This window comes from Ranitomeya variabilis, chromosome 4 (assembly GCF_051348905.1).
Source record: "Ranitomeya variabilis isolate aRanVar5 chromosome 4, aRanVar5.hap1, whole genome shotgun sequence".
Lineage (NCBI taxonomy): Eukaryota > Metazoa > Chordata > Amphibia > Anura > Dendrobatidae > Ranitomeya > Ranitomeya variabilis.
The window spans coordinates 7782124-7809604 of NC_135235.1; the positions used below are offsets into that span (position 1 = coordinate 7782124).

At 50.7% G+C, this 27481-nt stretch overlaps 1 protein-coding gene across 4 annotated transcripts in view; it reads right to left on the bottom strand.

The window, feature by feature from the left end:
• Positions 1-27481, bottom strand: part of LOC143768313 (pancreatic lipase-related protein 2-like) — a 131988-nt gene that overhangs the window by 22004 nt on the left and 82503 nt on the right. For all 4 annotated transcript variants that reach the window (XM_077257004.1, XM_077257006.1, XM_077257007.1 and 1 more), the window contains 2 exons: positions 18853-18969; positions 18144-18262 (listed from right to left, as the gene is read on the bottom strand). In XM_077257004.1, coding sequence (XP_077113119.1) covers positions 18144-18262; positions 18853-18969 — 236 coding nt within the window. The remainder of the gene's footprint in view (positions 1-18143; positions 18263-18852; positions 18970-27481) is intronic.

Below are 27481 nucleotides of genomic sequence, written 5' to 3' on the forward strand. Positions count from 1 at the left end.
CACTTTATTACCAGTATTCTCACCACCATTTGTCCCAGTGTTCTCTGCACCTTCCACAGTAACATCCATTCCTTCCTCACTTGTGTCTGGTTTCTCTGCACTCATACCTGCTGGACCGGGGGAGGGGTGCAGCACCACACCCGATTTCCCTTGATTGGTGTGTGTCTCTGGAGTGTCTTGCCCCTCTACTGCAGCAGTTTGTATTTTATTATTCCGGGCCCGCTGCATGTTGGGGGGCACCGCCTGCCCCGCACCCACAGACTTCGGGGTCCTGGTGTCACGTTTGGGTGCTGGAGCACTCTGTCCTCCCGTCGCAGCAGGGCGCCCAGTGTTCCCTGCAGCTGATTTTTCCTGCTTTTTTTTTCCTTTTTGGACTCGCTGCTCCCCTATCGCAGCCGCATGCCTCTTCTCTGTTGAGGCGCACTGCGCCCCTGTCACAACAGTGCGCCCCCCTATCGCCGCACCAAGTTTCCCGGACCTGCCCCCCACAGCCCCGGCGTCGGCCGGCTCAGCCGTAGCGAGCAGGGATGGAGTCTGCCCACACCGTCCCCCTTTCGCAACGGCATGGACATCCCCCTCGCCCCCCTCAGCCCCGGTGATAACCGGCTTAGCCGCAGAGGGCAGAGAGGGAAACTCCTCGGGGTCCCCTATGTCCGGCGCCATGAGTACCTCCACAGCCTCGCCCCCTGCACTGTTCCCCGCACAGACGGCAGCACCGCCGGACGTCCTCCTCCTCTCCCCACCTTGCCTATGCCCCGGACCCACTGCAGAGCCCGTGCCGTTAGGTTTGGTGGGGTTTACACAGGAGGTGGTAGGTGTAACATCATCCATCAGTACATATCTGTAACTCACCACCTCCCGTGCGGTCTCCTTCGTTGTCTTCTTCCTCTTCTGGGTTTCCTCTGCTGGCTCGTCCTCACCAAAGGAGAAGCGGTCCAGGTTCACTGGAGACTCCAGCTGTCGGATCTCCTGTAGTAGACCGCCCTCCTCCTCTTCCTCCGCTGACACTCCAGCCTGTGCTGTCGGAGTCCTCTGCCGTGCCGGGAGGCTGCTTCCCTGTTGTCGGCTCTGCGACTCACTCTCCCGGCTGGTTCCAGCTTGTAGGACTCCAGTTACAGCCACATCGTCGTCCTCCTCCTCCTCGTCGCTTAGGACGCCGGCTGGCGGCTCTCCTGAGGTATTTAACCCCTTCATTTCTGAGAACCGCCGCTGGTTCTTAAACCTCTCCAGGAAGGGACCTGCGCTTTTCTCAATCCCCTCCCGGAGGAGCACTAACCGGGCCACCTCATCTCTGAGGGCTCTGAACCTCTGGGAGGTCGCGGGTTTCTCCTTGTTAGAGGCACGGGTGTTCAGGATCCGAGCCTCCCGCAGCTTCTCCTTCAGCCCGGTCAGTGCTTTGCCGGCGTCCTCGTACTCACGTAGCATGGCGACCACTCGGGAGGAGAAGGTACTCGTGGACTCGCCGGAGCTCCTCTCCCCCCAGGATGTTCCTGGGCTCTTCTTCCTGGGGCCTGGGGTGCCCCTGTCTCCCTCTCTGGGTGGACGATGAGCCGTCTCAGGGTTGGAGTAGGTGGGTATGGTTTTCTTCACCCGTCCTGACCTCCTCAGTCCCTCTTGGGCCGGTTGCTGCTGCTGCTCTCTGTCCTCAGCCGGCACAGACCGGGGAACAGAAGCCTGGGAAGCCATGCTGGCCTCCCAGGAAGCCTGCCTCTCCCTGGGGAGAAGAGAGGCAGACTCTGGGCCTCCTGCTGGAAGTGCTGGAGCTCACAAGACAGGTGCTGCTCCTAGCAGGGTGTGACTGATTGTGGGCACCTGTCCTCCAGTCACCTCCAGAGGTGCACTCGCTATTCTGCTGTTACATTGTATCTTTTCCTTCAGTCACCTCCAGAGCTGCACTCACTATTCTGCTGTTGCATCATGTCTTTGTAAGAGGGTGGTGCTGTTATGGACAGTAAGGAACACGCTGTCACTTTAAGAGACTGCACCCCCTTGTCTGGCATGATGGAATGTTCTGCTTCTCCCCTGCAATAGACTGTGTGAATGAACTGGACTGAGCAGAGGGTGGGGGTGCATCAGCATGTGAGAACTGAAGCTGCTGCAGAGAGAACTTTGTGCTGTTTTCTGCAAGAGAGGACCCCCAGCCTGTAATGGAGTGGACTTGTGAAATCTGACACCCTTTTCTGGGTGCAGCAAGAGTGGCTGTCCTGTGTGAGTTTGAGAAGCCACGAAGATACCGAGAAAGGGATTTACAGTTTCCAGGACCACCTCCAGGACCCCGAAGCAAGGAGAAGACCACGTTTCAGGGAGCTCGCAGAAAGCCGTGCACACCACCGTACTAGACTGTTGGGGGTCCCCCGTGACTGGATCTGAGTCCCCAACATCACCGTGAGTTTGTTCCTGTTTTGTGCACATGTCAGGGCCTAGTGTAGGCTTCAATAGTCAGAACACGGGAGCCGTGAGGCCTGCTTAGTAAAGGCCAGGGAGGTTATATGTAGAGTAGCAACATTATTTGTTTATTGTTTGCATTTGCTTGTGTGACATATATTGAGTCTGTAACAGATTGGAGCACCGTGCTATTTTACGGACAAGCTAAAGAATATAACTCTTGTAAATTATTTTTTGCCATTATATACCCCTGTTTGCATTTTCCTCATCCACTTCATTCCTTGCCTTCCAATAAATCTACACTTTGCTGTTTGCACCTCATCTTGTGTACGGTAGTCTTCCTGCACCGTGGTGGTCCCCAGGCCGTCGCTTCATCTTAACCTCCAGTCATCTCCAGAGCTGCGGTCACTATTCTGCTGTTATATCATCATGTCTTATCCACCAGTCACCTCCGGAGCTGCACTCACTGTTCTGCTGTTACATCATGTCTTATCCTCCAGTCACCTCCAGAGCTGCGGTCATTATTCTGCTATTACATCATGTCTTATCCACAGTCACCTCCAGAGCTGCACTCACTATTCTGCTGTTACATTGTGTCTTATCCTCCAGGTCTTTTATTAAATAAAATATAAATACTTTACATGGCAATAACCAAGATACATTACAAATAAAACACCACAGAACAAAACATAAGAACAAAGCTCCAATCAGACGACAACAAACGACAAAAATCACAAAGAAATAAACCAGAAATGGAACCAAAATGGAGAAAGTTCATGACCTACAAATCAGGGACGAGAAAGAAAAATTCCAATAAAAATAAAGAAAGCAAAACTAAAAGACAACAAACAAAATACTCATAATTACATGAATACCCCTGTAAAAATTTTACATAATAAATAGTATAAAATCATATAAGACCCCCGGCCCAGCTTCATTCATACTACTATATACAACCCCAACTACATTCACACCATCCTATATACAATATTATATACAATATATACACTATAAACACATTATACTAAACCAAATATTATACAACACCGCAAACACAACAAAACCCTACCGGTCCCACTGCCTTACCTCACAGCCACCCCCTTACACCACCACATTCACCCCACAACAAACCTAAATACAATACAGTGTACAATTTTTTTTTTTTTAACCCCTCTGTGACCTTTGACGTACTATCCCGTCGAGGTGACCTGGGCCTATCTGACCCTCGACGGGATAGTACGTCATAGCAGATCGGCCGCGATCACGGGGGGAGCGCGGACGATCGCGGCCGGGTGTCAGCTGCATATCGCAGCTGACATCCGGCACTATGTGCCAGGAGCGGTCACGGACCGCCCCCGGCACATTAACCCCCGGCACACCGCGATCAAACATGATCGCGGTGTACCGGCGGTATAGGGAAGCATCGCGCAGGGAGGGGGCTCCCTGCGGGCTTCCCTGAGACCCCCGGAGCAACGCGATGTGATCGCGTTGCTCTGAGGGTCTCCTACCTCCCTCCTCGCCGCAGGTCCCGGATCCAAGATGGCCGCGGCATCCGGGTCCTGCAGGGAGAAAGGTGGCTTACCGAGTGTCTGCTCAGAGCAGACACTTGGTAAGCCTGCAGCCCTGCACAGCAGATCACAGATCTGGCAGAGTGCTGTGCACACTGCCAGATCAATGATCTGTGATGTCCCCCCCTGGGACAAAGTAAAAAAGTTTAAAAAAAATTCCCCACATGTGTGTAAAAAAAAAATAAAAAAAATATCCTAAATAAAGAAAAAAAAAAAAAAATTATTCCCATAAATACATTTCTTTAGCTAAATAAAATAAAAAAAACAATAAAAGTACACATATTTAGTATCGCCGCGTCCGTAACGACCCAACCTATAAAACTGCCCCACTAGTTAACCCCTTCAGTAAACACCGTAAGAAAAAAAAAAAAAAAACGAGGCAAAAAACAACGCTTTATTACCATACTGCCGAACAAAAAGTGGAATAACACGCGATCAAAAAGACTGATATAAATAACCATGGTACCGCTGAAAACGTCATCTTGTCCCGCAAAAAAAGAGCCGCCATACAGCATCATCAGCAAAAAAATAAAAAAGTTATAGTCCTGAGAATAAAGCGATACCAAAATAATTATTTTTTTCTATAAAATAGTTTTTATCGTATAAAAGCGCCAAAACATAAAAAAATGATATAAATGAGATATCGCTGTAATCGTACTGACCCGACGAATAAAACTGCTTTATCAATTTTACCAAACGCGGAACGGTATAAACGCCTCCCCCAAAATAAATTCATGAATAGCTGGTTTTTGATCACTCTGCCTCACAAAAATCGGAATAAAAAGCGATCAAAAAATGTCACGTGTCCGAAAATGTTACCAATAAAAACGTCAACGCGTCCCGCAAAAAAACAAGATCTCACATAACTCTGTGGACTCAAATATGGAAAAATTACAGCTCTCAAAATGTGGTAACGCAAAAAATATTTTTTGCAATGAAAAGCGTCTTTCAGTGTGTGACAGCTGCCAATCATAAAAATCTGCTAAATAACCCACTATAAAAGTAAATCAAACCCCCCTTCATCACCCCCTTAGTTAGGGAAAAATAAAAAATTAAAAAATGTATTTATTTCCATTTTCCCATTAGGGTTAGGGTTAGGGCTAGAGTTAGGACTAGAGTTAGGGTTAGGGCAAGGGTTAGGGCTAGGGTTAGGGTTAGGGCTAGGGTTGGGGCTAGGGTTAGGGCTAGAGTTAGGACTAGAGTTAGGGCTAGGGTTAGGGTTAGGGCAAGGGTTAGGACTAGGGTTAGGGCTAGGGTTGGGGCTAGGGTTAGGGATGTGTTTGGATTAGGGTTTCAGTTATAATTGGGGGGTTTCCACTGTTTAGGCACATCAGGGGCTCTCCAAACGGGACATGGCATCCGATCTGAATTCCAGCCAATTCTGCGTTGAAAAAGGAAAACAGTGCTCCTTCCCTTCAGAGCTCTCCCGTGTGCCCAAACAGGGGTTTACCCCAACATATGGGGTATCAGCGTACTCAGGACAAATTGGACATCATCTTTTGGGGTCCAATTTCTCCTGCTACCCTTGGGAAAATACAAAACTGGGGGCCAAAAAATAAGTTTTGTGGGAAAAAAAAGATTTTTTATTTTCACGGCTCTGCGTTGTAAACTGTAGTGAAACACTTGGGGGTTCAAAGTTCTCACAACACATCTAGATAAGTTCCTTGGGGGGTCTAGTTTCCGATATGGGGTCACTTGTGGGGGGTTTGTACTGTTTGGGTACATCAGGGGCTCTGCAAATGCAACATGACGCCTGCAGACCAATCCATTTAAGTCTGCATTCCAAATGGCGCTCCTTCCCTTCCGAGCTCTGTCATGCGCCCAAACAGTGGTTCCCCCCCACATATGGGGTATCAGCGTACTCAGGACAAATTGATCAACAACTTTTGGGGTCCAATTTATCCTGATACCTTTGTGAAAATACAAAACTGGGGGCTAAAAAATCATTTTTGTGAAAAAAAAAAAGAATTTTTATTTTCACGGCTCTGCGTTATAAACTGTAGTGAAACACTTGGGGGTTCAAAGTTCTCACAACACATCTAGATAAGTTCCTTGGGGGGTCTAGTTTCCAATATGGGGTCACTTGTGGGGGGTTTGTACTGTTTGGGTACATCAGGGGCTCTGCAAATGCAACGTGACGCCTGCAGACCAATCCATTTAAGTCTGCATTCCAAATGACGCTCCTTCCCTTCCGAGCTCTGTCATGCACCCAAACAGTGGTTCCCCCCCACATATGGGGTATCAACGTACTCAGGACAAATTGGACAACAACTTTTGGAGCCCAATTTATCCTGGTACCCTTGTGAAAATACAAAACTGGGGGCTAAAAAATCATTTTTGTGAAAAAAAAAGGAATTTTTATTTTCACGGCTCTGCGTTATAAACTGTAGTGAAACACTTGGGGGTTCAAAGTTCTCACAACACATCTAGATAAGTTCCTTGGGGGGTCTAGTTTCCAATATGGGGTCAATTGTGGGGGGTTTGTACTGTTTGGGTACATCAGGGGCTCTGCAAATGCAACGTGACGCCTGCAGACCAATCCATTTAAGTCTGCATTCCAAATGGCGCTCCTTCCCTTCCGAGCTCTGTCATGCGCCCAAACAGTGGTTCCCCCCACATATGGGGTATCAGCGTACTCAGGACAAATTGAACAACAAAGTTTGGGGTCCAATTTATCCTGATACCCTTGTGAAAATACAAAACTGGGGGCTAAAAATCATTTTTGTGAAAAAAAAAAAGGAATTTTTATTTTCACGGCTCTGCGTTATAAACTGTAGTGAAACACTTGGGGGTTCAAAGCTATCAAAACACATCTAGATAAGTTCCTTAGGGGGTCTACTTTCCAAAATGGTGTCACTTGTGGGGGTTTTTAATGTTTAGGCACATCAGGGGCTCTCCAAACGCAACATGGCATCCCATCTTAATTCCAGTCAATTTTGCATTGAAAAGTAAAATAGCGCTCCTTCCCTTCCGAGCTCTGCTATGCGCCCAAACAGTGGTTTACCCCCACATATGGGGTATCGTCGTACTCAGGACAAATTGCTCAACAACTTTTGTGGTCTAATTTCTTCTCTTACCCTTGGGGAAATAAAAAAATGGGGGCGAAAAGATCATTTTTGTGAAAAAATATGATTTTTATTTTTACGGCTCTGCATTATAAACTTCTGTGAAGCACTTGTTGGGTCAAAGTGCTCAACACACATCTAGATAAGTTCCTTAAGGGGTCTACTTTCCAAAATGGTGTCACTTGTGGGGGTTTTTAATGTTTAGGCACATCAGGGGCTCTCCAAACGCAACATGGCATCCCATCTTAATTCCAGTCAATTTTGCATTGAAAAGTAAAATAGCGCTCCTTCCCTTCCGAGCTCTGCTATGTGCCCAAACAGTGGTTTATCCCCACATATGGGGTATCGTCGTACTCAGGACAAATTGCACAACAACTTTTGTGGTCTAATTTCTTCTCTTACCCTTGGGGAAATAAAAAAATGGGGGCGAAAAGATCATTTTTGTGAAAAAATATGATTTTTATTTTTACGGCTCTGCATTATAAACTTCTGTGAAGCACTTGTTGGGTCAAAGTGCTCAACACACATCTAGATAAGATCCTTAGGGGGTCTACTTTCCAAAATGGTGTCACTTGTGGGGGGTTTCAATGTTTACGCACATCAGGGGCTCTCCAAATGCAACATGGCGTCCCATCTCAATTCCAGTCAATTTTGCATTGAAAAGTCAAATGGCGCTCCTTTCCTTCCGAGCTCTGCCCTGCGCCCAAACAATGGTTTACACCCACATATGGGGTATCAGCGTACTCAGGACGAATTGTACAACAAATTTTGGGGTCTATTTTCTCCTGTTACCCTTGGTAAAATAAAACAAATTGGAGCTGAAACAAATTTTGAGTGAAAAAAAGTTAAATGTTTAATTTTATTTAAACATTCCAAAAATTCCTGTGAAACACCTGAAGGGTTAATAAACTTCTTGAAAGTGGTTTTGAGCACCTTGAGGGGTGCAGTTTTTAGAATGGTGTCACACTTGGGTATTTTCTATCATATAGACCCCTCAAAATGACTTCAAATGAGATGTGGTCCCTAAAAAAAAATGGTGTTGTAAAAATGAGAAATTGCTGGTCAAATTTTAACACTTATAACTCCGTCACCCAAAAAAATTTTGGTTCCAAAATTGTGCTGATGTAAAGTAGACATGTGGGAAATGTTACTTATTAAGTATTTTGCATGACATATGTCTGTGATTTAAGGGCATAAAAATTCAAAGTTGGAAAATTGCGAAATTTTCAAAATTTTCGCCAAATATTCGTTTTTTTCACAAATAAACGCAAGTTATATCGAAGAAATTTTACCACTATCATGAAGTACAATATGTCACGAGAAAACAATGTCAGAATCGCCAAGATCCGTTGAAGCGTTCCAGAGTTATAACCTCATAAAGGGACAGTGGTCAGAATTGTAAAAATTGGCCCGGTCACTAACGTGCAAACCACCCTTGGGGGTGAAGGGGTTAAATATATATATATGTATATATATATATATATATATATATATATATATATATATACACATACACACACACACACACACACCTACTCTAACTATCCCGCCACCCCTGATCCAGCTCTGGCCACAAAGTTCAGGAATTATCCGAGCTAGGATCAGGCCCCAAAGTTTTTCCCCAGGCGGGGCCTGGGCCAGGCCAGATCAGTCTCTTATCACCGCCGTTGAACCCCCCAATCCCCCCACCCAACCTAACTAAGACCCTCTATTATACACACTATATACAATATATACAATACACTATATACAATATATACAAAAACCAACATCACAGAACACAACCTACATACTCGCCACCCAAGGCTCAAGTTCGATGCCTGCAAACCTTCTATTCAAGGAACAGAAATATAAAACAAAAATCTAGGGTGTAAAGACATCAGCCCACCACCAGGATATAGGAGCGCTATCGGACTAAGGCACCCCGAAGGAGAAACCCCTCCAGAGATGGGCCGCCCTCCGGGCACCCAGTCTTTCGCACTCCAGAGAACGCACCTTCACCAGGGCACCTAGGATGCTGCTACAAACTTCATCTACACGGAGGATTTTACTCTGCGTCGTAACTAAAACTCGTGCGTTCCACGTGAAGTACCTGACCACTGCGCTGACTAAGAATAAAGTGACTCGGTCCCTTCTCCCGAGGTCTCTGAACGCTCCATAGGCCCACTCGGCATAGGACAGAGTGGCCAGCCGCGGCCAACCAATGGAAGCGCCCACCCTGTTGTACACCTCTGTATTAAAGGGACAATGAAGCAGGAAGTGCTCCATGCTTTCCAGCATGGTAGCGCAATCCTCACGGGGACAATTCCTGTCCACGGAGCTCCTGTGCTTCAAATTGTCCCTCACATACAACTTACCTTGGAAGCAGCACCAAGTCAAGTCCCAATACTTCTTGGGGATCCTACTAGAATTTAACAAACTTAACCCAACCTCTAGATCCCAACTCGGGCAGTCCCTGAGGACCAATGGTCTCTGAAAATGCGAAAGCAAGACCCGCATGTCGAGGAGTTTCCTCGGGAGGGAGCTCACTTCCCACATTCCCAGACCCCACCGGCGCATCATTTTCAGAACCGGGGTAACATAAGCCGGGAGATGCCCGTGCGGTGTGCGAAGATCCTTCAATCTTCCCCCTGTCTCCCATTCCTGGAAGAAAGGCTGAAACCATCCTTTGCAGGAGAATACCCACGGAGGAGCCCTCTCTTTCCAGAGGTTTGCCACGTTAACTTTCAAAAAGGTGTTCACTAGAAACACCACGGGGTTCACCATATTCAACCCCCCTAGTCTCCTCGTGCGATAAGGGACCTCCCGTTTGACTAGGTTTAGTCTATTCCCCCATAACATCTGGAAGAACAGACTGTAGACCCTTGTCCAGAGAGGCTCCGGCAAGACACAGACGCTGCCCAGGTAGATTAACAAGGGGAGCAGGAAAGCTTTGCACAGGTCAACCCTTTCCCTCAGGGTCAAAGACCAACCCTTCCATTGGTCCACTTTTTGGGCGACACCCTTGATTCTGCCTTCCCAGTTTTTCGTGGGGTAATCACCCTGGCCAAATTCGATGCCTAGGACTTTGGGATGTTCTTGGGGTTCGGGGAGGGTGTCCGGAAGATCAAATGTGGGATCCCCGCCTCCCAGCCAGAGACTCTCACACTTGTCTTGGTTGACCTTGGACCCGGATGCCTCCGAGTAGCTCTCCACTTCTGACATCACCACCATCGCCTCCTCTTGCGAAGAAACAAAGACAGTAACGTCGTCCGCGTAGGCCACTACCCTCAGGATAGCCTCTGGCGCCAACTCGCCCATCCTCACCCCCGCCAACGGTCCACAATCAACCCTTCTTAGGAAGGGATCGATCGCAAACGCGTAAAGCAAAGGACTAAGATTGCAGCCCTGGCGGACACCAGATCCCACCCCGAAAGGTTGTCCAATCCACCCGTTTACCAGAAAGAAAGTCTCAGCCCCTGCGTACAAGGTCTTAAGCCAGTCCGCAAACCCTCCAGGCAGACCATACCTCAAAAGAGTGGACCAGAGGTACTCGTGGTCGACCCGATCAAAGGCTTTTGCCTGATCCAGGGTCTGCAAGAATCCCTTCCAAAGGCCCGCCCTGCCTTGCTCCACGGCCTCTCGGACACCCAGAACAGCACTGAAAGTGCTACGGCCAGGAACGCAACAGTGCTGGGCCTCCAAAAGGAGCCGCGGTGCAAACTTCACCAGCCTATTGAAGAGTATCTTAGCCAAAACCTTCCTGTCCACATTGAGAAGTGATATGGGACGCCAATTCTCAATGCGTGACGGATCCTTACCCTTTGACAAAATGATCAAAGTTGACCTCCTTAATGATCTCGGCAGAGTGCCCGAGGAGAGACACTCATTAAACACCTGAGTCAAGAGGGGGACCAAGGAGTCCCTAAAGGTCTTAAAGAACTCGGATGTTAAGCCATCCGGACCTGGCGATTTTTTGGGCCGGAGCCCATCGATCGCCAGTCTCACTTCCTCTTCTTTGATCGCTTCTGCCAAACCGCCCAGCGAGAGGTCAGCCCCTGGCTCAGGAACAGCTTCAGCCAGGAAAGCCGACATCCTGTCACGATCCAGTTCCTTCCTTCCCAAGAGGTGCGAGTAGTATGAACTGACGACCTCCAAGATCCCTGATCTGGACCTTCTCAGGGATCCCGTACTGTCCATCAGCCCTGTCACTATCTTACTATTCACTGACATCTTACAGCTTCTGTAAGGGTCGGGCGAGTAGTACTTCCCGTAATCCCTCTCAAAAACCAAAGATGCGTGCCTATCGTACTGACACCTCTTTAGCAAGGATTTCACACTGGAGATCGCCTCGCGGCTACCCCCAGTCGAGACAAGTTGCTCGAGTTTCCTCCACAGGCTCTGATACAGGCGATCCCAGTTCAGGCTTCTGAGGTTCGAGAGTTGCCGGAAGAATCTCGCCACCCGATGTTTAAACATCTCCCACCACTCAGACTTAGTGTTACTTAGGCCCAGCAGCGGTACCTGGCTCTGAAGAAATTCCTCAAAGGACCGTCTTAGGCTACGTTCACATTTGCGTTGTGCGCCGCAGCGTCGGCGCCGCAGCGCACAACGCAAACAAAAACGCAGCAAAACGCATGCACAACGCTGCGTTTTGCGCCGCATGCGTCGTTTTTTTCATTGAATTTGGACGCAGCAAAAATGCAACTTGCTGCGTCCTCTGCGCCCCGACGCGGGCGCCGCAGCGACGCATGCGGCGCAAAACGCAAGTGCGCCGCATGTCCATGCGCCCCCATGTTAAATATAGGGGCGCATGACGCATGCGGCGCCGCTGCGGCGCCCGACGCTGCGGCGCTGGCCGCAAATGTGAACGTAGCCTTACAGCTTCTTCCTCAAGGAGTGACGAATTCAGCTTCCAATAACCTCTTCCCATCCGAGGAGTCTCTGTAACGCTCAGAGAAAACATAATCAAACAGTGATCGGAGAATTCCACCTCCACAACCGACAACGGCGAGGAGACGGCATCCTCCTTCAAATAAAACCTGTCTAACCTAGACCTGCACTGACTACCTCTAAAAAAGGTGAACCCCGCGTGGCCTGTGTTGTGCCGGATGTGGACATCCACCAGGCGTGCCTCACTTACTATCCTATTTAGCGCGACGCAATCGTAAGCCAGCCGGTCTCCGGAACCTCCTCTATCACAGGGTCTCGTGACGTTGTTGAAATCCCCTCCAAAGACCACCTGCCGACTCGAAAATAAGAAAGGATGGTTCTTCATGAAGAGACACTTGCAGTCCCACTTGGACTGGGGACCGTAGATGTTAATGAGCCGAAGCTCCTGTCCCCCAATGGAGACATCTAGGATCAAGCATCTCCCCATTTCTAACTCGATCAATCGTCTGCATTCAACCGCTGCGGTCTTAAAAAGGACCGCCACCCCACTACAGGTCCTTCTCAAAAAATTAGCATATAGTGTTAAATTTCATTATTTACCATAATGTAATGATTACAATTAAACTTTCATATATTATAGATTCATTATCCACCAACTGAAATTTGTCAGGTCTTTTATTGTTTTAATACTGATGATTTTGGCATACAACTCCTGATAACCCAAAAAACCTGTCTCAATAAATTAGCATATTTCACCCGTCCAATCAAATAAAAGTGTTTTTTAATAACAAACAAAAAAACCATCAAATAATAATGTTCAGTTATGCACTCAATACTTGGTCGGGAATCCTTTGGCAGAAATGAATGCTTCAATGCGGCGTGGCATGGAGGCAATCAGCCTGTGACACTGCTGAGATGTTATGGAGGCCCAGGATGCTTCAATAGCGGCCTTAAGCTCATCCAGAGTGTTGGGTCTTGCGTCTCTCAACTTTCTCTTCACAATATCCCACAGATTCTCTATGGGGTTCAGGTCAGGAGAGTTGGCAGGCCAATTGAGCACAGTAATACCATGGTCAGTAAACCATTTACCAGTGGTTTTGGCACTGTGAGCAGGTGCCAGGTCGTGCTGAAAAATGAAATCTTCATCTCCATAAAGCATTTTAGCCGATGGAAGCATGAAGTGCTCCAAAATCTCCTGCTAGCTAGCTGCATTGACCCTGCCCTTGATGAAACACAGTGGACCAACACCAGCAGCTGACATGGCACCCCACACCATCACTGACTGTGGGTACTTGACACTGGACTTCAGGCATTTTGGCATTTCCTTCTCCCCAGTCTTCCTCCAGACTCTGGCACCTTGATTTCCGAATGACATGCAAAATTTGCTTTCATCAGAAAAAAGTACTTGGGACCACTTAGCAACAGTCCAGTGCTGCTTCTCTGTAGCCCAGGTCAGGCGCTTCTGCCGCTGTTTATGGTTCAAAAGTGGCTTTACCTGGGGAATGCGGCACCTGTAGCCCATTTCCTGCACACGCCTGTGCACGGTGGCTCTGGATGTTTCCACACCAGACTCAGTCCACTGCTTCCTCAGGTTCCCCAAGGTCTGGAATCGGTCCTTCTCCACAATCTTCCTCAGGGTCCGGTCACCTCTTCTCGTTGTACAGCGTTTTCTGCCACATTGTTTCCTTCCAACAGACTTACCATTGAGGTGCCTTGATACAGCACTCTGGGAACAGCCTATTTGTTGAGAAATTTCTTTCTGGGTCTTACCCTCTTGCTTGAGGGTGTCAATGATGGCCTTCTTGACATCTGTCAGGTCGCTAGTCTTACCCATGATGGGGGTTTTGAGTAATGAACCAGGCAGGGAGTTTTTAAAAACCTCAGGTATCTTTTGCATGTGTTTAGAGTTAGTTAGTTGATTCAGAAGATTAGGGTAATAGGTCATTTAGAGAACCTTTTCTTGATATGCTAATTTATTGAGACAGGTTTTTTGGGTTATCAGGAGTTGTAGGCCAAAATCATCAGTATTAAAACAATAAAAAGACCTGACAAATTTCAGTTGGTGGATAATGAATCTATAATATATGAAAGTTTAATTGTAATCATTACATTATGGTAAATAATGAAATTTAACACTATATGCTAATTTTTTGAGAAGGACCTGTATACGGCTCGGCCGCAAGAGACCAGTAGGAGGGCCCGTGCCTCCACTCCCACCTTGCTTTATGCATGGTTGATAGGTCGGTCAACCTGGTCTCCTGCAAAAACAAAATGTCGGCGTCAAGTTGGCCGAGAAAATGAAAGGCCGTGTACCTTGCCACATCTGACTTTATGCTGGCAACATTAATGGTTGCCAGCGTCAATGGGGTGGGTGCCGCCATCATGATTGATTGAATTAGATAGCCTTTTTCTTCCCACCCCCAACAGATTCACCCTCTTCTGACAATGATGAGTTTTTAGTGCCCTTAAGACAAACAGACTCATCCATTCTCTCCTTACATACACTCTGGCCCTTGTCTGGTGGTCCTGAGGTAGTCCCTCCCCCAGAAGGCTTTGTATTTGCCCCCTGAGAAGAAGACCCAGCGACCTCCTGAGCCCCAACAACCTTGTCCGCAACCTCCGGCCCTGGGTCCCCATCGCCCCCCTCTGGAGGGGAGTCCTGGAGGGCCCGGAACCGGTTAGAGAGATCCACCAGAGGGGGGGCGGCTGGACCTTCCAATGGCACCTGAATCAGGGCTACGGAGTCAGAGGGGTCGCACTCCAAGGAGGAGGCTCGAGGCCCGGACCCCTCTTATCCTTAGTTGTTTTCCTGTTACCCTTTTTCTTTTGCTGTGACCACTCTCCCTCTCCCTCATCCAGACTGTCACCGGATGAAGGTTCCTGGGCAGACATGGCGTCCTTTTGCTCCTCCCTTTCAAGTCTCTTGACTTCCTCGCTCAATTCGCCGTCTTTAGGATCCTCAGCTGCAAGTGAAGCACCCGGGTCAGAGTTTAGGGTCATTACTCCCTGCCCCCTGTTCCCACGGCGCTGCTGCTGCCGGCTGATATTGGATGGCGGCAGCCTGCTCCTCACCGGTTCCCTGCCTCCTCCGCCTCTGCTGGTCCCTTCACCGGCGAGATTAGTCCCGGCTTTAGCCTGTCCCGCAGTCGCCGCTTTCAGGACTGCATTGGCAAAGGAACGCGGACAGCGACTGAACGGGTGACCGAGGTCACCACACAGGTTACACCTAATCCTGCCACAGGTAGCAGCGAGATGGCCGAGGTCCCCACACAGTGCGCATTTCTGGGTGGTACACTGCGCACTGAAGTGTATGGGGCTGCCGCACCTGTGACAGACCTTAGGCTGCCCCCGGTAGAAAATCAAGATCCTGTCCCTCCCCAAAAATGTTGAGGAAGGGATATGGGTAACGGTGTTTCCTGAAACCTTCAATTTCACCATGAAGGTCCAGGCTCCTGACCAGATACCATGCTCATCGAGGGTCTTCTCGGGAATACCGACGATGTCGCCGTATCGTCCAACCCAGGTGGAGATGTCGACACAGGAAAGTGACTCGTTACTGGTCAAAACGGTCACCTTCCTGACCGAGTTCTGGCGGGATATTGCTACAGCGAGGAAACCCTGCCATTCGGGGCGACCCCGAGCCAGCTCGTGGCGAGACCAGAAAAGCTCAAGGCCCTCCGGTCTCACGAAGTTGACATCGAAGTAGGAGGTCCCATAGGGATGGATCAAGGCAACGATGTCATATGCCACGAAGCCCATCCCCAGCAGGAGCTCAGCAACCTTTGACCGATCAGGACAGGCATCCTTGCTTACCCACTGGAGACGGGCCACGTTCCTACGGTTACTCCTCTGCCCCGCTGTCGGCAGAGACCAGACAGTCTCTGCCCCTCTGTCTCGGAAGGTGGAAAGACCGTGTCTCTCTATCCAGAAAGACAGATCAACCTCCCTCCCCTCTACATTGATAGAACTCTCCCCTCTCCTCAGGGCGTCCAGGAAGCGCTGTTGCAAGTCACCATCCTCAGGGTCACCAGACAAGGGCGCACTACTACCCCCAGCAGTGACAGCTCCTGAATAGCTTGGGGCTGAAGACCCCGCCACCGCTGGGGGGGCAGCGGGACCACTACCTGCTTCCCCTCCACCAACACCAGTAAAGCTCTCCTCATTCACTCCGCCACTACTCCCATCATTGGCAACGTCACTACTCCCATCATTCACTCCACTACTACTCCCATCATTCACTCCACCACTACTCCCATCATTCCCCTCACCACTTCCCATCACTTTATTACCAGTATTCTCACCACCATTTGTCCCAGTGTTCTCTGCACCTTCCACAGAAACATCCATTCCTTCCTCACTTGTGTCTGGCTTCTCTGCACTCACACCTTCTGGACCGGGGGAGGGGTGCAGCACCACACCCGGTTTCCCTTGATTGGTGCTCTGTTGTGTCTCTGGAGCACCTCGCCCTCCTACTGCAGCAGTCTGTATTTTATTTTTCTGGGCCCGCTGCCTGTTGTGGGGCACCACCTGCCCCGCACCCACAGACTTCGGGGTCCTGGTGTCACGTTTGGGTGCTGGAGCACTTTGTCCCCCCGTCGCAGCAGGGCGCCCAGTGTTCCCTGCAGATGATTTGTCCTGCTTTTTTTTTCCATTTTGGACTCGCTGCTCTCCTGTCACAACAGTGCGCCCCCCTTTCGCCGCACCAAGTTTCTCGGACCTGCCCCCGACAGCCCCGGCGTCGGCCGGCTCAGCCGTAGCGAGCAGGGATGGAGTCTGCCCACACCGTCCCCCTTTTGCAACGGCGTGGACATCCCCCTCGCCCCCCTCAGCCCCGGTGATAACCGGCTTAGCCGCAGAGGGCAGGGAGGGAAACTCCTCGGGGTCCCCTATGTCCGGCGCCGTGAGTACCTCCACAGCCTCGCCCCCTGCACTGTTCCCCGCACAGACGACAGCACCGCCGGACGTCCTCCTCCTTTCCCCACCTTGCCTATGCCCCGAACCCACTGCAGAGCCCGTGCCTTTAGGTTTGGTGGGGTTTACACAGGAGGTGGTAGGTGTAACATCATCCATCAGTACATATCTAACTCACCACCTCCCGTGCGGTCTCCTTCGTTGTCTTCTTCCTCTTCTTTGTTTCCTCTGCTGGCTCATCCTCACCAAAGGAGAAGCGGTCCAGGTTCACTGGAGACTCCAGCTGTCGGATCTCCTGTAGCAGACCGCCCTCCTCCTCTTCCTCCGCTGACACTCCAGCCTGTGCTGTCGGAGTCCTCTGCCGTGCCGGGAGGCCGCTTCCCTGTTGTCGGCTCTGCGGCTCACTCTCCCGGCTGGTTCCAGCTTGTATGACTCCAGTTACAGCCACGTCGTCGTCCTCCTCCTCCTCGTCGCTTAGGACGCCGGCTGGCGACTCTCCTGAGGTATTTAACCCCTTCATTTCTGAGAACCGCCGCTGGTTCTTAAACCTCTCCAGGAAGGGACCTGCACTTTTCTCAATCCCCTCCCGGAGGAGCACTAACCGGGCCACCTCATCTCTGAGGGCTCTGAACCTCTGGGAGGTCGCGGGTTTCTCCTTGTTAGAGGCTCGGGTGTTCAGGATCCGAGCCTCCCGCAGCTTCTCCTTCAGCCCGGTCAGTGCTTTGCCGGCATCCTCGTACTCACGTAGCATGGCGACCACTCGGGAGGAGAAGGTACTCGTGGACTCGCCGGAGCTCTTCTCCCCCCAGGATGTTCCTGGGCTCTCCTTCCTGGGGCCTGGGGTGCCCCTGTCTCCCTCTCTGGGCGGACGATGAGCCGTCTCAGGGTTGGAGTAGGTGGGTAAGGTTTTCTTCACCCGTCCTGACCTCCTCAGTCCCTCTTGGGCCGGTTGCTGCTGCTGCTCTCTGTCCCCCGCCGGCACAGACCGGGGAACAGAAGCCTGGGAAGCCATGCCGGCCTCCCAGGAAGCCTGCCTCTCCCTGGGGAGAAGAGAGGCCAACTCTGGGCCTCCTGCTGGAAGTGCTGGAGCTCACAAGACAGGTGCTGCTCCTAGCAGGGTGTGACTGATTGTGGGCACCTGTCCTCCAGTCACCTCCAGAGCTGCGGTCACTATTCTGCTGTTTTGTGCCTCCATGACACTGATTTTCTAGAAGCAGTAAATATTTGTTGCTTTCCTGGGGGCGTCTTGTGAGATGATGTGGGGGTCCGGCAGCTCTGGCGCCTGTGATACTTTCGGGGTACAGCACCTCCTGCCCCCCGACACTTAGTACCAGCGACTTACATTCAGATAGGCCTCATAAGAAGCTGCCCGGTGTCCCCGGAAGGCCTCGGGATTGCGGATGACTTCTCTGTACAGATCGACGCTCCGAGAATGACTACAGGAAAAAGCGCTGAAGATGTCTGTGGGACAGAAGAAAAAGGACACCGGTGACTCCCACAGACCAAGAACCGGCAAAAGCAAAGATTATCCGAGAACACAGACCACCTGTAACCAAGGACCATCTATAACAAGGATCACGGACTACCCTATACCAAGGACTACCCAAAACTATTGACTATTCAAAATCAGTGACCACCCAAAATGAATCTTGTCCATAAGGTACAAACACAGGAGTTTGGTGAAGTTCCCAGATGGAACCTCTGAATTTTATCATCCCCGAATGATCCATGTAGAGCTTGGCTCTTGTGGATGATTGGTGGGGCGAGACGGCAGCCCCCCAGAATATGATGATGTTCTGTGCGTTTCTGCATGGCGCCTCATGCCAGCAAACAGATATTCTTCACCTGTAATTTAACCCAATGATACAAGCTCACACCTTTGGTCTTCTCTCAGTTTTTTCTGTTTTGCAGAAATCACTCAGAGTGAATGACCACCAAGGACCACCTAGAGCTAAAAATAAGATAAAACCCCCAAGAACCTCCCACCATGTCACTGCCTAAAACCGCTGGTCACCCAAAGCCAATGCTTTAGGTAATAAACTATATATTACCGGTAGGATTCAGGAGGCTGAGGAGGGGGGTCGTCTCACACCCCGGCTGGTTTCTTCCACCATTTGCATAGAAATTTAGATGCCCGGATACATCGTTGGTTCCCAAACCTCTGAGCACTGCAAATAGGAACAAAAGTACATAAACACAAATTTCACCCCAAATGACACGTGTGTAAGTAAAGGATGGAGCAAGACTAGTGATGAGCGAATATACTCGGTACTTGAGATTTCTCGAGCACGCTCAGGTGACCTCCGAGTATTTGTAAGTGGTCAGAGATTTAGTTTTCAGCACCGCAGCTGAATGATTTACATCTGTTAGCCAGCATAAGTACATGTGGGGGTTCCCTAGCAACCAGGCAACCCCCACATGTACTTATGCTGGCTAACAGATGTAAATCATTCTGCTGAGGCGATGAAAATGAAATCTCCGAGCACTAACAAATACACGGAGGACACCTGAGCGTGCTCGAGAAATCTCGAGTAATGAGTATATGCGCTCATCACTAAGCAAGATATGTAGAGGTTAGAGTTGTGAGGTATGGACAGAGGTTGGAGGTGTGTATGACAGAACAAGGTGTGTGGAGTTGTGGAGCTATGGACAGTGGGTGGAGGTTGGAGGTCTGGATGACAAAAATGTGTGGAGGTAGGAGGGGTGGACAATAGTGAGGAAGTTGGAAGTATGGACAACGAAGCAAAGTGTGGCGGTCGGAGGTGTGGACAGTGTAGTCAGATGTGGAGGTTGGACATATTTTGGTTGAAGGTATTTAGTTATGGAGGCTGGAGGTGTGGACGTTGGGGCAAGGTGTGGACGGTAGAGTGAATAATGGAGGTGTGGATGATGCAGTGAATGGTGGAGGATGGCGGTGTGGACAATGGAAGGAGAGTTGGAGGTTGGATGTGTGGCCAGTGGAGCAATGGATGGAGATTGGAGGTATTTTAATTGGAGTTGTGGACGGTGGAGCTAGGGGTATGGATTGTGGAGTGACGAGTGGAGGTTGGAGGTATATTGGTTGGAGGTATGGACAAACATGGCCAGCACTGAGTAAAGAGGAAAAGGTGGAGATGTGAATGGTGGAACTAGGGGTGGAGTTTGGAGGCATTTTGGTTGCAAATGTTGACGGAGGAGCTAGGGATGGAGATTGTAGGTATTTTGGTTGGAAGTATGGACAAACATGACCAGTACTCAATAAAGGTGTGAAGGTGGAGGGAGGGATGGGGGTTGGAGGTGTGAATGGTGGAGCAAGGAATGGAGGTTGACAGTGTGGCTGGTGAAGCGAGGTATGTGGAAGATGGCAGCGTAGTCAGTGGAGATGTGGATGTAGAGTTTGGCAGTCTGTAGGTTGGAAGTGTGGACTGTGGAGCGAGGGATGGAGGTTGTAAGTTTGAACGGTGGTGTTAAGGTTGCAGGTTGGAGGTATGAATAAACATGGCCAGTATTCAGTGAAGAAGTGAAGGTGGAGGTGTGAATGGTGGAGTCATGGATGGAGGTTTCTGATGTGGTTGGTGGAACAAGGTATGTGTAGGTTGGTGGTGTGGACTCTAGAGTGAGGAGTGTAAGTTGGAGGTGTGGATGGTAGAGCAAGGGATGGAGGTTGGCAGTGTGGATGGTGAAGCAAGGTTTGTGGAGGTTGGCAATGTAGATAGTGGAGTAAGTTGTGGACTTTGATGGTGTTGATGGTGGAGCTAGGGGTGAAGTTTGGAGGTGTTTTGGTTGACTATGTAAACAGTGGAGCTAGGGGTGTGGACAGTGGAGCTAGGGTTGGAGGTGTGGACGGTTGAGTTGGAGTGGAGGTATTTTGGTTTGAGGTAAGGACGCTGAGCTAGGGGTAGAAGTTTTAGGTATTTTGGTTGGAGATGTGGATGGTGAAGCTAGGAGTAGAGGTTTTGGGTATTTTATTGGAGGTGTCAATGGAGCCAGGGGTGGAGGTTTTAGGTATTTTGGTGTGAGATCTGGACGGTGGTGTTTTGTTTGCGGTAAGGATGCTGGAGCTTCTTGTTGCCTTATAGAAGCCTCTGGATCCTGTCTTAATAGTTGATGTGGACCATAGAGGGACTTATTGCAATAATGATGTTATATATATGTGGAGGAGTTGGAGAGGTGTTGTAGTTAGATAGTGGTTTAAAGTCATAGTGGAAAGGTTAGCTAGATGTTGGACTACCCACTCTCTGATAAGAGCGGAGAAATATACCAACGAAATGGTTATGGTCTATTGTTTTAATGAATATTGGGGAGGGAGGAGGGAGCGGAGGATTGGGGTTTATTGTGGGAAAGTGGAATCTTCTAAATACGGGGAGCAGCATTTGCAGCGCCCCAGAGTCCTGGTCGTTGCAGTACTGTGGCTCCGCCACTATGGGGAGCTATGGTACGTCTGATTGCACTAAAGGAGTTTCTCTGATCAGGTAACACCTCACTACACTTCACACTCCGGCCACCAGGGGGGGTGGTCCTATCTAGTAGGCCACTCCTCACACTCTGGTAAAACTGGGGGTTGGACAGGAAGACAGGGAGAAGTAGCTGGGAAGAGCTAGTGAGAGGACCTGTCAGGGATGGGATCCTGACAGACTCCTCAGAGCAGAACTAACCAGTGCACAACGGGAATACAGTAAAGAGGAATTGGGACCAGAAGGAGTCGTGCTATTAGACCGAGGCAACATCCTTCTGAGGCGCAAACAGTCGGTGGCCGGAACGCCGAGCAAGTAAGAGACTTTAAGTACTACTGCAAACCACGGCCGGACAGCCAATTACAGGTTGGCTGTCTCACTTAACACCTAAGCAGACAACGGAGGCAGCTGTGGGAGAGGGGCGACTCTAGGGTCCCGGAAGAACTCCAGGCCTACCCCGTCATACGGGTGCGTCCTACCATATCACCTGGAGGACGGAGAGAACGAACATCAGAGATAGACAGAACCAGTTGTGAGGACTTTCCCGGGAGCTCAGCAGGGAAGGACTACAACACCCAGCGCTAGAAGGTAGACACTGATTCCCACCTGTAAAGAGAACTCCTGATGTGTCTTTAGACCGGCCGGTCTCTGACAGCCCTGGTAACAGCGCTCTGGACTGAGGACTTTAAAACCTTCAGTAAAGAGGTAAAGAGACTGCAACTTGGTGTCCTCGTTATTTACTGCACCGCACCACCATCTACATCCGTCACATCATTCACGGTGCGCCCCTCGGCAGGGTCACGGATCGGGCCTAGCGACCGTGACAACCCCAGAGTAGAGACTCAGAGGCCCGGTACCGGGTACCCCTCGGCCCTGCGTTAGTGGGGACGCTACAATTTGGCGTCACGAACAGGATCTACTTAAGCCTGAAGAATCAGGTCATGTGTGCCTTGGAACTGTGATTTATTGTGCTTGGACTGTGTACTGCCATTTACCGCCAAAATTCGCCATTGCCGCGCACGGAGGGAGGAGCCTTAGCTTCGTGGGCGGAACCGGCCAAAAGAAGCGCAGAACGGAAAGCGCAGTAAGGCGCCAATCCCGGAAGAGGAACTCCGACCTCCAGCAGGTTAGTGGGAGGAAGGGACAGCCATGTCCGAGTCGGGAGGAGAGGAGGTGGCGGCCGCAGCCGCGGACGCAGGGGCAGCTCCGGTCCCCGCAGCGAGTGAAGCTGCGGCCCTAATACCACCACCGGTTGCCGCAGAACCCACTGTCCCCCTCAGCCAGTCGGACACTGCCGCTAACACAAAAGCCATAATGCCCTTCTCCATGCCGTACCTGCCCGGAGCGGCCTGGCTCCCACGATACTCTGGGGAGTCGCATACATTCACTGACTTTAAGGAAGGGCTCTGCAGCCTGCTCGAGTTCTATCCCCTGACAGAGCCTCAGAAGGTTCATATGATAACCGGCCAACTCTTTGGGGCGGCTCTGAGAGAATTGAAGTCCTGGCCCGCCGAGGATAAGGGAACTGCACAACAGATTTTTGCAAAGCTTAAAGCCACCTTCGATACTCGCACTGCTACAGAAATTAAACTGACTTTCTATGGATGCAAACAAAGGCCGCAGGATAGCTTACGGGACTATGCCCTTAATCTCCAAGAGGCGATGCGGGCCATTAAGCAGAGTGACCCCGGCAGCATGCAAGATGAGGATAAACTTCTGAAGGAGCGGTTCATTGAGGGGCTCCTGTGCAGTCACCAGCGGGGCCAATTGCACTTCCTGGCCATGCAAAATCCAGACTTGACTTTTGCGCAATTCAAAGATAAGGCTATCCAGGCATTGCAGGAGCGACAGCCCAGCCGCGCAATACCACCCAGGCGCCCCGCTCTCACATACCACCAGGAGGTGGCATCGGATACCCCAGTTGCCGCGGAGGCCGACGCCCAGAGCTTCGAGGACGACTCCCCTGCAGGACTTCGCCTCCAGATGCAAGAGCTAACCAAGAGTGTTGCTGCCCTAGCCCGGACGGTGCAGTCCCTACAGGAGGCCCCCAAAGAAAAGATCCAGCTAGCCTCCGGACCAGAAGATGTCCCCTGGACGCGACAGAAGAGGACCCAACCGACCAGAGGCCGGGACAGAGATCGCTTCAATCAGGACGGACGACCCATCTGCCGCCGATGTCACCAGGTGGGCCACCTTGCAAGGTACTGTCCTTTAAACGAGCAACCCCTGGGGCAAAGGGCCGACCCCCAGGAGTAGGACGGTCAGGCCCGCAGCATTGGAGAACCAAGTATATTGGAGGACGACCAGTTCTCCCTGTAGTGATTGATGGAATCCCCTTGAACGCTTTGCTGGACACCGGTTCTCAGGTGACGACTATACCTTACGTGCTTTATAAACGGTATTGGGAGGACGCTGATATTACTCGTGGCCCTGACGATGATTTCACCATAATAGCCAGTAATGGTCAGCCATTGCCACAAGTGGGGTATAAGGAGGTCACCATCAAGGTGGGGTGGGTGGAATTGAAAGCCCAAGGGATTGTGATTGTTGATTTTGATCGTCGAGAATGTAATCCCATGATGACTCTTGGTACTAATGTTATAGAAAATTGTCTTGCAGAAGTTATTGTTTTGTTGCAACAGGTGGCAGAAACCGCTGGCCACAGCGAGCAACGTGCCCTGCAGAAGGAAATCAGAGCTCTGATGCAGAGACAGCAGGTAGAGCTGACTGGTGGTGAGATTGGTCGTGTCACTGTGAGTGATTTAAACCCCATCGCGATACCCCCCAGGAGTGAGATGTTAATATGGTGTCGGGCAGCCATAGGCCTCAGGGGTAAGGACTACCAGGCCTTGGTAGAACCCGTATATTCAGACAATAGGCCTACTGTTCTGACAGCCCGGGGGGTGGTCGACGTCCGCCAGGGGAGAGTGCCCGTACGTGTCCTCAATTGTGGGGAGGAAGAGGTTCACCTCACCAAGTATACCACGCTCGCCAAACTGTTCACTGTCAATAATAGTGTGATACAGACACCTGAACCCTTGGTCCCGTCAAACGTGGCGGAGAACAAAGGTTCTGCAGAGCACTCGAAAGACTGGTGTCGGGAATTGCATGTGGGCACTGACTCTACCCCATCCCATCAAAAACAGGGGGCCTACAGGGTGGTACACGAGTACGAGCAGGTATTCAGCAAACACCCCTTAGATTTTGGGCAGGTGAAAGGGATCCAACATCACATCCCCACGGGAGATCACCGACCCATAAAAGAGAGATATCGCCCTGTACCCCCAGCTCATTACCAGTGTGCCAAGGACATGTTGCGGGAAATGAAGGAGGCTGGGGTGGTGAGAGACAGCTGTAGCCCCTGGGCAGCTCCGTTAGTCCTTGTTAAAAAGAAAGATGGTACAATGAGGATGTGTGTTGATTACAGGCAGTTGAATCGCATTACACATAAGGACGCATACCCACTGCCCAGGATAGAGGAGTCTCTGGCTGCCTTAAAATCTGCTAACTACTTCTCTACCTTAGATCTCACCAGTGGGTACTGGCAGGTTCCTGTAGCGGAGGCGGACAAAGAGAAGACGGCCTTCACGACACCAATGGGTCTCTGTGAGTTCAACTACATGCCCTTCGGATTGTGCAATGCTCCCGGGACGTTCCAGAGGATGATGGAGTGCTGCCTAGGACACATGAACTTTGAAACTGTGCTGCTGTATTTGGATGATGTCATTGTCTTCTCTAAGACCTACGAAGACCATCTGAAGCACCTGGCCGAGGTGTTTGAAGCCCTGTCCAACTTCGGCTTGAAGGTGAAACCGTCCAAGTGTCATCTGCTGAAACCTAAAGTGCAGTACCTGGGCCATGTGGTGAGCGCTGAAGGAGTGGCCCCAGACCCCGACAAGGTCACAGTGATCAAGGACTGGCCAAAGCCCAGTGACCTCCACGAAGTCCGGCAGTTCCTCGGGCTGGTAGGCTATTACCGAAGGTTCATCAAGGACTTCACCAAGAAGGCCGCACCCTTGCAAAACCTGTTGGTGGGCCAACCAAAGAAGACCAAGGGGAGGAACACCCCCTTTGATTGGAACAAGGAGCTGGAGGAATCCTTCACCTGTTTGAAGTCGGCACTGACGGGAGAAGAGGTACTGGCTTACCCCGAATACGACCAACCGTTTGTGCTGTACACAGATGCCAGCAATGTGGGATTAGGAGCCGTGCTGTCTCAGGTCCAGAAAGGCAAGGAAAGGGTGATCGCTTATGCCAGCAGGAAACTCCGTCCCACGGAAAGGAACCCTGACAACTACAGTTCCTTTAAGCTGGAATTCCTTGCCATTGTCTGGGCAGTGACAGAGAGGTTCAAACACTACCTGGCCTCTGCGAAATTCACCATCTTCACGGACAACAATCCGCTAACGCATCTGGATACTGCCAAACTCGGGGCTTTGGAACAGCGATGGATGGCCCGGCTGTCCAACTACGATTACACCATCAAGTACCGGGCAGGACACGAGAATGCCAATGCCGATGCCTTGTCCCGAATGCCCAATTTGCCAGAAGCGGGAGAAGACCCGGAGGCACTTGAAGAGGTGGAGCTGCCTGCATTCCATCGCCCCAAAGCCACTCAGAGCTCTCATCATGTGAAGAACAGGCACAAGAACCAACCGGATGACACGCTGAATCCCCTGCCCCATCACGGGTGGGCGGAAACCCAGGATGGTGATCCCGCGGTCCGTCGGGTGAAAGAGCTCTTGACGCAGGCAGGGTCGCACCCTGGCCCAGATGACCCACAAGAGACCCAACAGCTGTGGAAGGGGAGAAGCAAACTGTTTATCCATGATGGCAAGTTGTGCAGGAGGAGCATCGACCCACGTACTCATGAATTGGTGTGGCAGATAGTGGTGCCAAGGCGAGATGCGCCCATGGTTCTGGGAGCCTACCATGATGGAGCCGGACACTTCGGATGGAGGAAGCTGGAAAGGCTCCTCCGAGGGAGGTTCTATTGGATTGGCATGAAGAGAACCATTGAGAAGTGGTGTCGGGAGTGTGGTCCATGTAGTCTGCGCAGGAAGGACCGTGACAGTCAACGGGCTCTCCTGCGGCCTATCATCACCAAACGGCCGCTCGAACTGGTCGCGCTGGATCATGTGAAGCTGACACCTAGCCGGTCAGGCTATATCTACGCCCTTACCATCGTGGACCACTACTCCAGGTTTTTGGTGGTTGTACTTGTCAAGGATCTAACGGCCAGGACTGCCGCCAGGGCCTTTCAGCAGCACTTTTGTAGGCCCCATGGCTACCCAGAGAAGGTACTGACTGATCAGGGACCTGCATTCGAAGCGGAAGTGTTCCAAGAATTCTGTCAACTGTACGGGTGTAAGAAGATCAGAACCACACCGTACCATCCTCAAACCAACGGGATGTGTGAGAAGATGAACCAAGTGGTAATCGATTTATTGAAGACCTTGCCTGTGGAGGAACGGAACCTGTGGCCAATAAAGTTGCCTGACTTGGTGGATATATACAACCACATCCCAGTAAGTTCCACCAACTGTACTCCAGCGTACCTGATGCAAGGAAGATCTAGTCGGTTACCCGTTGATTTGGACATGGGGGTCCTAGTACCCGAAGATACCTCGCCGGATGCAGATTGGGATGCAGAAAGGCAGCGAAGGTACCGCGAGGTACAGGAGTGTGTAGAAAGAAGTCTCGCCCAGGCTAGGCAAAAACAAGAAAGGGACTACAACCAACACGCTCCTGCAATTCCCCTGTCCCCTGGTGAACAAGTACTTAAACGAAAGAGGAGATTACACAAGCTCGATGACCAATGGGAAGCGGAACCGTATACCATCCTGCCATCCAACTTCGATAACACGAAGGTCTGTCTCATCAGCAAGGACAGAGGGGAGACTTCGACAGCGGTATCCAGGGATCACCTTAAGGTCTGCCCCGATAAGTTGAGAGAGAGGGACATGACCCCGGAAATCTCCCCGCCAGCGGAAAAGGAGAAGATGATCCATACCGTCCTTGGTGACTTTCCCCAGTCCTGGACTCAGATAAATCAAGCCATCGTGGTACCTGTTCTAATGTTTCAACAGCCGTACCCACCAGAAACAATGGTGGTACCAGATCATCCGGTCCCGCAACCTCAACAAGCCTTACCTGAAGATGCCATGCCGACCGTTGAACCGGCAAATCCTCCCTCTGCTGTCAGTGAACCTGCTGTACCCACTGTTGATAGCAGCAGCTCTGAGAG